Source organism: Lampetra planeri, chromosome 46 (assembly GCF_965212315.1).
Source record: "Lampetra planeri chromosome 46, kcLamPlan1.2.h2, whole genome shotgun sequence".
Classification (NCBI taxonomy): Eukaryota; Metazoa; Chordata; class Hyperoartia; order Petromyzontiformes; family Petromyzontidae; genus Lampetra; species Lampetra planeri.
Window position 1 is genome coordinate 7564641 of NC_136152.1, and position 14576 is coordinate 7579216.

Consider the following 14576-nt stretch of genomic DNA (forward strand, 5'->3'; position numbering starts at 1 on the left):
CATGCGCCTTGAGTAATTGTCTGCTCTAAATTTGCACATTTTAAGCCACCTTGTTGAGCTGTCATTTGTGTCCAGGTCGCTTCTGAAAAGGAGCTATAGATCTCAGTGGGCCTTACCTGATGAATGTAAAACAAGTTAAACCAGTAATAGTTTAAAACCACACGAGGCTGCGCTCGGCGCAGCGTCCCATGCGTGAACTGCCCAGCGTCGTGGCGAGCGTCACTCTCAGAGACTAGCGCTGCTGTTGCTGTTGCTGCTGTTGCTGTTGTTGCTATTGCTGCTGTTGCTGCCGCTGCTGTTAATGCCGTTGCTGTTGCTGCCGTTGCTGTTACTGCTGTTGCTGCTGTTGCTGCTGCTGCCGCTGCTGTTGCTGCCGCTGCTGTTGCTGCTGTTGCTGTCGCTGCTGTTACTATGAAGAGGCGCGCGCCAAGCCACGCGACGCTCTCCACGCACACTCACCCCCGCCGAGTGGCTTGGCTCTGCCTCTAACCGATCTCAGGTGTGTCGAGGAGGCTGAGTGCGTGGGGAGGTGGAGGGCGTGAATGTGGCAACTCAACGTGGGGGCGCGATTGGTCGGAGAGCCACCCCCACGACCCCCCCCCCCCACGACCACCCCCACGACCCCCCCCCCCCCCTCGCGCAGGCGAGACAGAGCCACAGGTGTATAGTCACCTATGCTTCCTGAATCTCGGAGACTCAACTGGCGGAGGGAACACCTTCTCTCGACTCCAGACAATGCGCCTACATCCCAAGGCGGCCAGGTAAGGAGAAAGAGCGGGGAGCGGCTGGGGAGGAGAGGTGGAGAGGGTGGGGAAGTCGGTGATTGTAGGGTACGAAGGCGATTTGGGAGAGATACAAACAGAAGAGGGAGAACGCGGACAGCGAGACTCAGAGCCGCAGTCAGGGGCAGGGAAACAGAGGCTCGGGTTGAGAAAAAGACGCAAGCACAGAGACGGAGAGATGCAAGAGACACGGATATTAATGAGTGATACCGACCTGTCAAACGTGCCGCTGGTTTCGGATAGACGAAGCGTCTGTGTAAGTACAAGGGAGTAGCGATCTACATTCCAGTAGAGACCGGGTGGCAGAGGGGTCGTGGAGACGCGGCGCGTGGGGTGGAGGCAGCGCGGTGCTTGAACCGCGCGGCGTTGACGAGGCGGCGTGGGGGAGCGCCGCGCAGCGAGCCAAGCCCGCGATCACTCCGCTCTGTGGCGGGGAGGAGGCGTTTGATAGGCGAGGAAGGCGAACCCAGTTCCTGTCCAGGCTGTGTGATCCTGGGCGTGACGAGGCCGTTGCTTTCAACTTGAATTGTTGTCAACTCCGTGAACCCTCGTGTAGCGCTTATTTCTCGACCGTCAATGTGTCCTTGACGCTTTGTTCTGAAAAAGGAGCACTGCCCGAACCACTGGCCTTCCTTTTACTTAACACTTAGGTTTGTGCGCCCGACACAGCCAAACAAATTGTCGCGTGTCTAGGCGGTCAACTAAGTTCTCTTTGAGCGACTTTCATTGTCTCGAGGCACCACTGACTAAACGTGTGGCTCGTGAGAGCCATGTAGCATTCACAGGCGACTATTGCGCAGTTCAGTGACTGCCTGCACATGATGAGTGGTTATGGGTGGCACTCATCTGCAGCTGATGCCACCCTCCCACCCCCACCGGGCTATTGGGGTCAATTTCTCATTCTCATTTGCAGGGTTTAGCCTTCCCAAACACGTTAAACTGACGCTCGTGTTGCCCGGGTATCCAACAGCGTGCCAATTGTTATCGTCAACTCACTCGCCCGTGAGCGGGTGGGTGAGCGGGTGGGTGAGCGGGTGAGTGAGCGGGTGGGTGAGCGGGTGAGTGAATCTCACAATCAGATGCGATGTTTGTCTTGGGGGTGGAAACGTCGTGTCTAACCACTCATCATGCGGATCTGCTCATTGATCATCGCATGGCTTCACCCAAACAATCTATTATGAATCAAGGCAGTCATATTCTATGGTTCTTTCGGTAAAGTCACGTAGATAGAAAAAAAAACTATAAATAAAATAATAATATTAAAAATTTTAATGAAGTGAATAAAAATACTAAAAATATCACGACGTTTCGATTGCAACACAAGCGGTCGTCATAATATATATTATTTTAATGTTATTATTTTTTCTATCTACGCGACTATACAGAAAGAACCATAGAATATGAATTCCTGCAGTCACGAAAGTTTTAAGTCAAAATCAAGGCAATGTTAGAATTAATGTGTTTGTTATTTTAATATTGCTCTGTAACATACAGAAGCGGATTGGGTGCCTCGAGATACAGTGATCGACTCGGTCAAAGATTATCCAACAGGGTCCAATGAAATCACTACAGAACATCTCTTATCCCCCGCGGTGATACACTGGGGTCAATATCGGGGATCCTATTATCCGCGGGGTTATCTTTGATTTTTTTTCTTTTATCCGCGGGGTAAAACTTTGCAGATAACTGGCGCAGAATAGGAAGCGCGGATAATAGTCGTCGTGTTCCGTTTTGAGAAAAATCAAGGTGGGTCTCCTCTGGATGGATTGGGCCTCACCACAGGAATGTGGAATTTCCATCACTAGCTCATTTAGAATAGGGGCACTTTCATGATTTTATTCCATGGAGCCCACATTTGTTGGAATGCGACATAAGTCCACGCGAAACTAACTTCACTCAATTTGCAGCTGCATCACGTGAAACATCTTCACCAGTTGTGGTCAATCCGCTGCTGGATCCGCGCAGCACTTGCGAAGCAATCCAATTTCATTGCCGCTCCGTCTCCTGGGTGTCGGTCCTCTCCGTCATTGCCGCTCCATCTCCTGGGTGTCGGTCCTCTCCGTCATTGCCGCTCTGCTGTTGTTCTTCCACTTGACCGTCGCCATCGCCGTCCCTTTGAGCCGCGACGCGTCCTTTGCCCAAGCCGCCGCTTGCGAATCACCGAGTGAATTCCTATGGCAGGGCCAGTTTATCCATGGTTAAACCTCCCAACATCAGTGGTTATTTGGTTGATCTCAGGCCGAGACATTGCGAGCGGAACGTCGTGCACTGGCGCGCTCGGCCTTGACGACTGCGTTGTGATTCTGAACACGCGTGGCCATGCAGCCACTCAGCGGCCACAGCGCACGCGGTAAAGGCGCAGCCCTGCAACTGCTCGCCCATTCCACTGCTGCCAGAGGTGCCTCCTCCACTAGACCGGGCTTGACGGAATGTTTTGCCTCCTCCATCGCGTTGACCAGACGTGTTGTAATAGGTGGACGTGCCCACACCTTTCCCCCACCACACGCGACCTGTCGATCAATCACTGTGGCTGGGTGGGCAGAGGCGGGAGGGGCGATTTGAAAAACTTGCTCCATCGTTTCAACTGCCGGGCCAGGAGATGGAATCGAATGCATACCCTCGCCTGGTATTCAGGAGGTTGTGGATTCGACGCCGACCATGACACCTGCTGTATATTTGGAGTTTTCATTTATCTCTCCCCGTGGTCGCATGGATGTTTCCCTGGGTCCTCCGGCTTTTCCCTCCACATTTAGAATCAATATCACTCCTTCAGAGTATTTGGCTGCTATACATTTCCACATGATCATCCACTTTGTTGAGCTATCGTTTGTGGCCAGGTCGCTTCTGAAAAATAGCTATGTAGCTCTGTGGGCCTTACCTGGTAAAATGAATATGCTAAAATAGTTCAATAGAACGCATCGCCTCTGGATGGCAAGTCCAGCGCACTGCTAACCGCTACATCTGCTGTGGCAGCTGCTCCATGCGTACGTGGAGTTCTCGCCGAATCCCAAACCGCATCGCTCGCTCGCTCCGTAGAGCCACAGGGCTCCCAGGCATGTGGCAGTGACATTAAATACTTTCCAGTCATAATTTTATTTCATAACTACATTCACAACGCGAATGAATTTAACTTCAAAGAACATTTAGAATCATAGGAGAATAAATTAACAAGAGAGGGAGGGGCAGTCTTGAAAGTCGGACAGAAGTGGCGATGCCGATGAGCGGCACAGTGAGACAGGAGGAAGGAGTGAGTTTCAGGCGGCAGCAACTGCGACAGGGTGTCTGTGTGAGTCTGTGGGTCTCTGTGTGAGTCTATGGGTCTCTGTGTGAGTCTATGGGTCTCTATGTGAGTCTATTAATCTCTATGTGAGTCTATTAATCTATATGTGAGTCTACGAGTCTCTGTGTGAGTAATTGGGCATTAGTCTGTGGAGTGACTTCCAGACGATGGGAGCAGCGACAGAGAAACGACGTTCACCTCGTTTGGTTCAAGAGACTCGGGGCTCGACGGGGAGGAGGCCTCGTGAGGCCAATCGGAGGTTTCCCCATCTTGACCATCATCGTCGTAGTCATCACGAGTGATCTATTTGTGAATACATTTTATTTACCGAGCTTCATGTGGTAACATCCTCGGACGGACGATAACCGTCACCACCTTGGGAGGCTGCTGTCGCTCTCTGCGAGGTGGTCACGGCTCTAGCGGTGCAGATGGATCCACGCTCCCTGCCGTCGTGTCAGCTGTATCGGTCTAAGGAGCTTGTGAACAAACGAGCAAGCAGCCGTGTCAGCGTTGTCAGTCGCCGTTCTTCTGTTGTCCACGGTGGTGCAGACGGCAAGGCGCCGACTCCGCACTGTGTGGCTGGAAGACTCAAGACACCGATGACGCAGGTGAGGTACAATCAATGCCCTCGGGAGTTGTGACGAAGGGGCAGCAACTCGCTCTTGCCGCTGTTGGCAAAAGGGCCTCCACTGGAGGGATCGCTCGCGAGCTCCCTCTAGCAGTCGACTCTCCCACGCCGGCCAGACGCTTTACCCCAGCGCACGTGACCTGCCGATAGCGCTAAATGTGGTGAAGTCACGTTGCTAGGCCAGGTAACTGTAACAATAATAATTATCACTGTATTCTACATACAGCGTCGTATCTCAAAACGCTGAATACCGCAAACCACATGAACGTAAAAGAACGTCGTGAGCCACGCCACGGAGACACAAAACGAACGCGGCGCATGGCACGGGGGAGCCGCGTGGGGCGACAGCCAATGGGTGCACACGGACATACTGGGCAATGTTTCCGCGGGACGCAAACGGCCGCTCGCAAAACACAAAACGAAAATGGCAATAGTCAAGAATGACTTTCCAGAATAAATAAACACATTTTTTTTAACTACGGTCCGTGTTCTCTCTTGCGAATTGACGATGACGCGATGGCCGCCCTTGCCTTAGCAGATCGACTCACCACTGCGCAGGTGCGGTTCGACCGCCTGGCTGCCGCTTCACTTGATTGGTTTGTCTTCCTTCCCCCGCACCTCCGATTATCACGGTTGGCTACGTACGGTGCGAAAGAAGTTCAACATACATACACACATAGACTCACACAGAGTCCGATAGATTCACACAGACCCATAGACTCACAAAGATACCCATTTATTTAGAACGGTTTTTTTATATTTAGTTGTTGTCCTTCCCCCGCACCTATGATTACCACGGTTGGTTATGTACGGTGCGAAAGAAGTTAAACATACAATGGTTGAGGGGGGGGCGTGAGTTCCAAATCCTTGTCCAAGGTGGTTATTCAAAATCCGATGCCACCATTTAGTTCAACAGCCTTAACAGCCCCCCGCCCAAGTGGAAAGAGCACCGCAAACCAACGTCTCACGCCGTCGCCTCTCCCTCCAAGCGAGCGGCTCGCAATCGCAAAGTTGCGAGTTCATAATAAACCCTGAGTTGGAAGGCATCGACTCAGCCCATCATCCCACTGGGGCCAACAAAGCAAGTCTGCAGTGGCTGTTCCGTGGAATAACTGGCCTCACCATTGGAATGTGGAATTTTCACCACCGACACTTAGAGAAAGAGCAATGCGGATAACCCATCAGTCACATGCGCACTCAAACGACACCCAGGTAAATGGGAAGTGCAGAGAATTTATTCTGGCTGAGATGGCCTTAGTGAGGCTGTAGCTGGATTCAGGGCGAGCACCTGGCACGATGTGATTCTGTTGTTGTTGTCTTTGTGCAGGGATTGAACAGTGGAGTTGGCACTGTCGTAGTGAAAGAAGATCGCTGGGTAAGTGCTTTTCGTTTCGCGCGTCACTCGCAGAGATTTAAAACAGAGTTAGAGTCGATGGCGGATATGGCACGGCAACAGATATCATGCTCCACGAAAACTATTACAGCATTTTATATTCGCAGGTTAGGCCCACTGAGCTATGTAGCTCCTTTTCAGAAGCGATCTGGCCACAAATGATAGCTCAATGAAGTGGGTTATCATGTGGAAATGTATAGCAGCCAAACACTCTAAACGCGTGTTTCTAAATATGGAGGGAAAAACCGGAGGACCTGGAAAAAATCCACGTGACCACGGGGGAGAAGACGCAAACTCCAAATATATGGCGGGCATCAGGGTCGGGATCGAACCTAGGATCTCCTGCATACCAGGCGAGGGAGTTAACATCTGGCCACCGCCCTCATACTGAAATTATCGTGATTAGTTTGTTGTCCTTCCCCCCCCCACCTCCGATTAGCATGGTTAGCGATGTACGGTGCGAAAGAAGTTCAACATACAACCATAATGCAATGCAATGGGCATTACCCTGTGCACTTTAACGGTGGGTAGGGAAGTGTTGCCCCCTAAGCGTGGATACAATTCCACTCCAACAAGAAAGTGATAGGGTCAGTTTAATACAAAAAAACAGGGTCGATCTAATTCCTGCATGAGAAGGCTTCTCTGAACAAGCGGAAATCACGCCGGGGTCTCGCGTGCAGTGAGCCTGCTGGGCTAAGCATGACCACAGAGGACTGCTGTACATGCACTCCTCGACTTAAGAATATTTGACATACGAACTTTAAGAGATACAAACAAACCTGTCCATATGTCCAGTTGCCCGTTCGGACCGAGAGTCGTAAGTTCAACCACCGCGCAAATAGATGGCGGTGGTGGCATCTACATCTGCAGAAAATGAAGAACCAGTGGCATCTACATCTAACAGGAGATTATACAATTTTTAAAGCCATTCCCCGTGTTTAGTATACACGCCATACAACACGTTTGGAATCGACAGGAGTAAAGTTGGACTTGCAAACAAATCGCTTACGAACAGACCTCTGGAACCTAACTCGTTCATAAATAGAGGAGTCCCTGTACAAATACGTCCCGCACCTCCGATCAGCACGGGTGGGCTACGTGCAGTGATGCGAGAGAAGTTCAACATACGCTATGTACGTACATTGGTGAGGACGCTTTTTTATTTCGCTAAGTTTCGCACAGCGCCCGAGGGATTATCAAGAAAGTAACGCGTGCTTGATGAAACACTCGCGTTGCCCCCTCACATACACGTGAAACAATTGATGGCCTCACACCACCCCTTTACAGTCCAAGACTCGAGGACATCATCCGCTGTTTTATTTTCCATAGGTACAGCAACACCCCGATTTATGTCTCCCCCTTTTGCGCCGTTTATACTTCATCGCTTCGTTAACACCGCTACCCGATTTGCATCGCCTCAAACCCCACACTTACGTCGCTGACAGCTTCATCCGTCGCCTCTCAGTCGTTTGGATATATTCGTCGTTGCCACTATCATTGATGATTTAATATCCATTGACACGCAGGAAGGCAGCCAGGCAGTGAGCTGGTGCCAACAATAGGCCAAGCTCTTCAGTCCTCTACATATTAATATGTTTTAGCCAATTAATGAGTGCTTACATGTGAGAGGAAACCAGTGCACCCAGAGAAAATCCACGCGTGCGAGGGGGCAACACTCTATCCCATACAGACGGAACAGGTGGAGTCCACATTTGTTGTTGCTGTACCGCCATTGCTTGGTGAGCCAGTATAGGGCTGCTACTCGACTCGCCTGGGAAGGGAGTTTCACAAGATCTGTGTGATCCACCAACCCTCGCTGCCGCCTCCACACTGCTGTATCACAGGCCGCGTGCGTAGCCACCGCCGCCCGGCTAATTGTACTGCGCTCGATGCAAGCAGAATGTGGGTGATTTCTTCTTGTTTTGTGTTTGAATAGGTAAGAAAGGTTTGCCGTTCGCGTGCGGAACGTACCTGCACGTGCAAGAGGTGCGATGCAGCCTCCTGACTAAGACCAGCGCTGGCCAGCGCAGTGGCCTGGCCAAGCAACCAGAAGCTTCCGGATGGAGCGAATGCTCTGATGTGCGGTTTGGCGACAGTAACGACTCACCTGGCACGACTGAGCACGCCACCCCTGACTCGTCCCCCGAGGAGGACCAGTGCTGCCTTCCCACATCCAAGAACAAAGGAGCCAACGTTGAGGATCTCGTCAACATCAGATCATCAAAGGGGCTTTCACCTGTGGCCCACCAGGTGTTGTCCCCTGACCTCCGGAGGACAAAGAGGCTCCTCAACCTATCGCACCGAACCACTCCCACAGAACAGGGCCCTAAACGCGAGGACTTGACCCAGCCATCCAGCAGCCCCCCGCTCAGCCTGGAGGCCCTGGGGCTGACATCGCTTCTCAAAGATGACAGCTTCCGTGGAGGCCACCGCGACGTGGCGGCGCTCAGGGTGACCGCGGGAGAGCTGATGAGGGCCAGCCACGTCGTGAAGGCCAGGAGCCAGGCCTGCAGCAGCGTGGCGATGGCACTCAACCTGGCCACGCTCACCGGTTGGGACAGGAGCTCCGGCGGGTCGCGGCCAGCCGAGGAGCGGCCCGGCTGTGGCAGCCCTCGCCTCCCCCCGGCGCCCGTGCCTACGTTCCACCATCAGCCGCTTCACGGCAGAAACTCCACTCAGCAGCAATGCCGCAGCCTCCCAGACATCTCCTCCGTAGCCTCTCCTCCGCACGAGCATGGCCCGCACCTGCGTCTACACGACGGCAAGGCGGCCGCGCCCGGGGCTCCCGCCGGCCGTCGAGGGACACTCAAGTACGCGTCGAGAGGCGACGGCGGCCGAGCCGGCGGCCCCTCGGAGGAGAAGGCCGTGGAGGCGCTTAGGCGCGCGCAGCCCTCCGCCACGTGGAGGGAAACGCCCGCGGCGTGTCGGGGCAGGAAGGAGCGCGGCGGTGGCGACGGTGGGAACCAGCAGGTGGTGAGCGCTCCTGGCGAGGCTCCGTTTGCAGAGGGTCGCACGCAGGCCCAGGCAGCTGAGGTGACGGACCAGTTCCAGCCAGAGAGGGGCTCGATGATGTGGCCGGATGTTGTGTTGTACTGTGTTCGTAACCTGTAAGCAGCCTTTGTCCAATTCCTGTGAGCTTTAGCATCACACTCCAAAATATATATTTAAGCAAAATTGGGTTGTAGATGGAACACCATTAAAAGCATGCTGATACACACTTGTGTAGACCTAGCTTCAAAGACAAATAAGTTCACAATTTTTCCTCCCGCAATTTTCATGATCAACCATGATCTATCCACTGTTGAATGAAAGCCTCAGCATAACACCCAATCACTCATCTGCTCGGTCACACAATTATCCACCCCACCCACCCCACCTACTCACACAACTACCTGCCCATTTGATGCTCACCCACCCACCCACTCACCCACGCAACCACCCACCATACCGCAGGTCACCTCACTTCTCTTTATGCTTCTTCCCTCGCACTGCTCCACTCTGGAATTTCCTCCTCCCATTATCTCCCCCCCCCCCCCCCAAGCTCTTACAACAATAACCTCGCTCAATTACTCAACTCCTACTCAACTCTTACCAATTACAACCTCGGTAGTGCTGCTGGCTGCTGGACGTTTAAACACCCTTGGGCCTCGTGCTCACCAACTGTGTCCACATAAATCACAGTCTGGCTGTGGCGAGATGTTATCTCCTTCGACTGGTATGGAGGAGATGGTGGCTTTGTTCTCGAGCCTGATGCCTGTATATCGGGAATTTGCGTGTTCTCCCCGAAGTCGAAAGGATTTTTCTCTGTGTGTCCTCCCTGCACATCTAGAAACACGCGTGTAGAGTATTTGGTTGCTATACATTTTCACGTGATGAGCCACTTCGTTGAGCTATCATTTGTGGCCAGGTCACTTCAGGAAAAGAGCTACCTAGCTCGGTGGACCTTTCCCGGTAAAATAATAAATAGTTTAGTTTAGACTTTCCACTCTGTGATACTGATTTGATCTACCTCGGGGGTATGATGGGCAGAGTTGGCCCCCGGTTGGTATTGGAATTTGCACTGTTTTGATTGAGTGGATTGCTCCAAACAGAGTCATGCCGAGGCAGGCTTTACAATGCCGCGAGGCTTAACCGTGACCTGTGTTACAGCTGAGAGATAAACAGTGCAAGGGTTTGATTTGTGTTTCGGTGGAAATTTGAATTTCGTTAGAGTGTCGTCGGAAGTAGAAATAGGCCAAGTTGGCAAAAAATATACATTTTCTTTCACTAAACATTGACAGGACCTATGTCTTATTGAAACTCACGAGTTGGGTCCCTCACCTTCTGCCAGGCAGCGTGATCTTCCCCATCATTTCTCCCCGGTGCTATTTCAGAGATGGTTTGTTGTATTTGCTCTCGTTGCTGTGCACATTCCCACTCTGTGATAGAATAAAGTCTGAGACTGAGCAAGCCTTGATAAAAATGGTCCCTCGTGGCCAATGCTACTTGCTCGTGTCTCCAGCTGTTGCCTCTCGGCGAGTGACCCCCCCCCCCCCCCTTGTTGTCTCGTGTCTCCCAGGCCAAGCAACGTCCTCTCCAAATGCCGCTGGAGCTGCCTCCGGTGCTCCAGTGGCAGACAACCGGCTCTCTCGTCCACCTGCAACGGACGATTTGACCGCATGGGGAAGCCTCGCAGCCACAAGACACGGGGGTGCGGGGACAAACACCGAGTCGGTGCTCTGCCACGTCGGTCACCTGACTGGCGCTCCGGTTAAACATCGGCATCTTTCACTCTCTCAGATTTGTTGAATTCCCGTAGCTGCAGAACACCCAGGGGGTCAGAGGTGCCCAGCCTGCACTCCACGGATCACGGTTGGTCCGCAAGGCGGTGATTCTGTGGTCCACGGAAACTCGTTGCAGATGATTTAATTTTTCTATTTAGTTTGTTGTCCTTTCCCCGCACCTCCGATTAGCACGGTTGGCTATGTACGGCGCGAAAGAAGTTCAGCGTAAATGCATACATGCATTCTTTCACAAAGCACCAGCTTTATTTCTCCAGGAAAGACTGCGAACCACTGATCTAGGCCAAATATTCCACCCATTAACTTAATTTGTTTCCGCCTTGCAGTACCCCTGAACAATATCGCTGTGGGGCGATCACGTACAAGTTACACGTGACTGTAGTCGGATTACCAAGTGGAAGTAACTGTAACTCCTTATCATTATGAATGTGCAATCAAGATTACAATTTCCTTCGATGTATCGGTTAATTATGGTTGTATGATTATTATGTATTTACTTGAACATTTTTTACCCCCAAAAATGATTTAACGTGGTCAACGACCGTGTCTGCAGAGTGAGTTAACGCGGGGACTGTGGCAAAAACAAATCATGACACACGGCCCACAGCCATCACGGGGCGCGGTCGTTACTTCGGCTGTTTAGACCGAATGCAAGAATTCCCTCGTTATTCACGAGGGACACGTTCCAGAGATGCTCGTGAACAACAAATTTCGGTTAAAAAAAGACCCAAAGAGTATGAATTCCTGCAGTCACGAAAGCTTTAAGTCAAAAGATAAAATAAATAAATTATGATTCTCATCACTTTATCTCATTTTAGTCGTGGAGAGTTGCAGTTGCGATTCGCGGATAGCCAAAATCGCGGATAGCAAGTTCGTGAAGAATGAGAGGAATAACTGGTGATGTTGTTGCGTTGGCAGTGGTACACGAGCAGAATTAACGAATAACAAAAAAAATAACATGGGACCTTTTTAGCCAGTATTGAAGTCTAACACCGTTTTGAGACTAGGCTCCAAAGAAAGCTGTATCTGGTGTGGACCAATCAGTTCCAAAGACAATGCATATATTATCAGTGTTTTTTTTTGCATTCTGACCACTATTATTGTGGTTAATGCAGACATGATTCCTTGTAAAAGGTTTCAGTTTGGTATTTTAACATCTTAACACAACTGTTTTGTTGCCAGATAAAAGGGGAAAACCTATTCTCATATAAAAAATAAGAATAGTTTTTTCTTTGTCTGGCAATACAATAGGAGTTGTTAAGACGTTCAAACACTAAATTGAAAGCTGTGTGGTTAATGCAGACTCGATTCCTTGCAAAAGTTTTCTATTTGGTGTTTGAACGGTTAAAGGCTATTTTTACTTTTTCAACAAAAAAATGAGTTTAACACGTATGCTTCCGCAACCAACATTGCCTCTGTTGTCCACGTGACAACTTATTGAATCTGGCTGTGTCGTCGGGTGGAGGAGGAGGTATACGACAAACATTGGCATTTTACTCGCACGGGGATCTGATGAAAAAAGTCAACTGCGAGTCGTAACAAATAAAACCCCACGCATTCGTCAACAACACCGCGTGGCCTTACGCACAGTAAATGCATAACAGGCGACGTTTTGTGCAATCGCCCTTCTTCCCAGCACACAGAGACACATTTCTACGCGCAATGAAGAAGGGTAATTGCCTGCATTGCCGCCTGTTATACATTTTCCAGTGAGCGACTTCCGACACACGTCTAAGTAGAAGGCTTTTTATTTATTAAGAGCACACAGGCTACGCCCCAGGCTGTCCAAACAGGCAGCCCATCTCCGTCTTGCGCTACGCTGGCTGTTTGACGAGCGTAGCGGTGGCGATGGAGCTGCTCTTGCAAAAGAAAAGCCACGTGGTCGGAGACGAAGCGATGACAACGGCAGTGACGTAACAGCCCCGAAGCTCTGGTTCGGTGCTCCTTATATCTGCTTGGCGTGGCCAAGCTCCACCTCTGGCCACGCCCCCTTTCTAGCATCTTCTAGACCCTTCAGGATGGTTTCCGGAGCTTCTCGACTGACTCCGCCCTATACCTTTACCCCAGATACGCCCCTTCATCATACGGCATTTTGTAATTCAGCTATAACCGTAATTACCTTTACAGGCCAGCAGGTGCCACCCTGTCATTTCACATGTATTTTTTAAAAGCACGTGTAACTTGTAATATGTAACACTCGGCTGCCGCTGTTGTCTGCTGGCGAAGCCACCCTTGGTATTTCGGAGCTGCGTCGCTCACGAGGCTTCGGCTGGGGAAATTTACTTCTTCTGACTGTTCATGCGTTGCTTTCAAGAAAGAGTTCAGGAATTTTTTTTTATAATCAAACGACAATTTTACTTACGTGTATCACAAACAGTTTGGATAATGATAATCGTCAACAAATGTGGAATGGTACGAGGCATTACTGTGTTTCTTCAGAAAAAGTCGTACATAAAATCAACACAGAATAACAAGATAATAAAAAAAACATAATACAACTGCCACTGAGAGAGACCCTTTATCGCGGTGTGCCATGTTTTATTGCGGTGTTCTTCGCTAACTTTCAAAGGAGGGGGGCCACTTTCGCCGATAAGGCACCACAGTGCGAGGGGCTGCCACACATTTTGAACCATTGTTGGGTTTGACAGCAGCACGTTGACGATGATGGGGAGTGTTTTCAGTGTTTGTGTATTGCCACAAGGGGCGCACTAAAGGCCATCAGGAGCTGCCAGTCGCCCGCGGGCCTTGCAATGAAGAACACTGTCTATAGGGTGTGCAAATATCACTCATCCAAGCAGGCTACAGGAGCTCCGCGGTATATAGTCTAATAAGACTTCTTACTTGATTGACGTTGATCCGTCATATATTCGCAAATGTTGTTATTTAAATGTTTACATTTGGTATCTATTTGCAAATGGGGAATTTGTTCGTATTCAACAGTTTTTTTTATTTTATGTTCAAAATAAAGACTTTGCAATGCACTGTATTGTAAATATTGCCTCTCGATACATCACAACCCATTGCCTATGGTATGATATTTATCGCCACGTTTTATTCCTGTTTGTATAATTGTCACCTTTATATATTACAAATAAATGTAACATGTGCTTAAATAACTAAACATACATGTTAAATGTATATGTAGTGGAAAAGGATGGCAAGCTACCATTCCTGGATCTTTTGATTTAGAAGAGACCTGATGGCTCGTTGGGACATTCGGTCTACAGGAAAGCCACCCACACGGATGCCTATCTAAAGCCTGACTCCCACCACCATCCAGCCCAGAATAATTCCCTCATCAAAACACTACACCATAGGGCTCGTTGCATCTCCGATCAGCACCACCTAGCCAGTGAGTTGGAGCACGTTCACCAAGCCCTCAGAATGAACGGATAGGATACTCTGACTGTACAATCCGCAAAGCTGTCTCCCCAGGCATGGGGAGACAACCTTCTGAGGATCCAACGAAAATCATCACTTTTCCATATATAGCAGGGGTTACCAAAATATTTCAAAAATCTTAAACAAACACAGGATCCAGGTTCGTTTGAACACAATACACAAAATCCGTGATTTAATCATATCTGTAAAGGATGAGATTAGATGGGGAAATTATGTCTGCAGCCAACATCTCGTCGACTGCCTGACGAACATGGTCCTTCTTCTTGGTTCTTTCGGTAAAGTCACGTAGAATGGAAATAATAAAATAATA

General features: G+C 50.2%; 1 protein-coding gene across 1 annotated transcript; it reads left to right on the forward strand.

Annotated features, from left to right (window-relative positions):
• The first annotated feature begins 661 nt into the window (after positions 1–661).
• LOC144733382 (uncharacterized) lies at positions 662–13846 on the forward strand. Its single transcript, XM_078615272.1, has 5 exons — positions 662–761; positions 4612–4670; positions 6018–6065; positions 8020–9116; positions 10642–13846. Exons 1-5 carry the CDS (start codon positions 736–738, stop codon positions 10735–10737), a joined length of 1326 nt encoding a protein of 441 aa, XP_078471398.1. The 5' UTR covers positions 662–735; the 3' UTR covers positions 10738–13846.
• The last annotated feature ends 730 nt before the right edge of the window (positions 13847–14576 follow it).

What these genes read in the sequence shown, in the direction of transcription:
- LOC144733382 (XM_078615272.1), top strand. Translation starts at nt 736, where the DNA reads ATGCGCCTACATCCCAAGGCGGCCAG. An exon ending in TCAAGACACCGATGACGCAG is followed by an intron (nt 4,671 to 6,017) that starts GTGAGGTACAAT and finishes GTCTTTGTGCAG; the next exon opens with GGATTGAACAGTGGAGTTGG. An exon ending in CGCAGGCCCAGGCAGCTGAG is followed by an intron (nt 9,117 to 10,641) that starts GTGACGGACCAG and finishes CGTGTCTCCCAG; the next exon opens with GCCAAGCAACGTCCTCTCCA.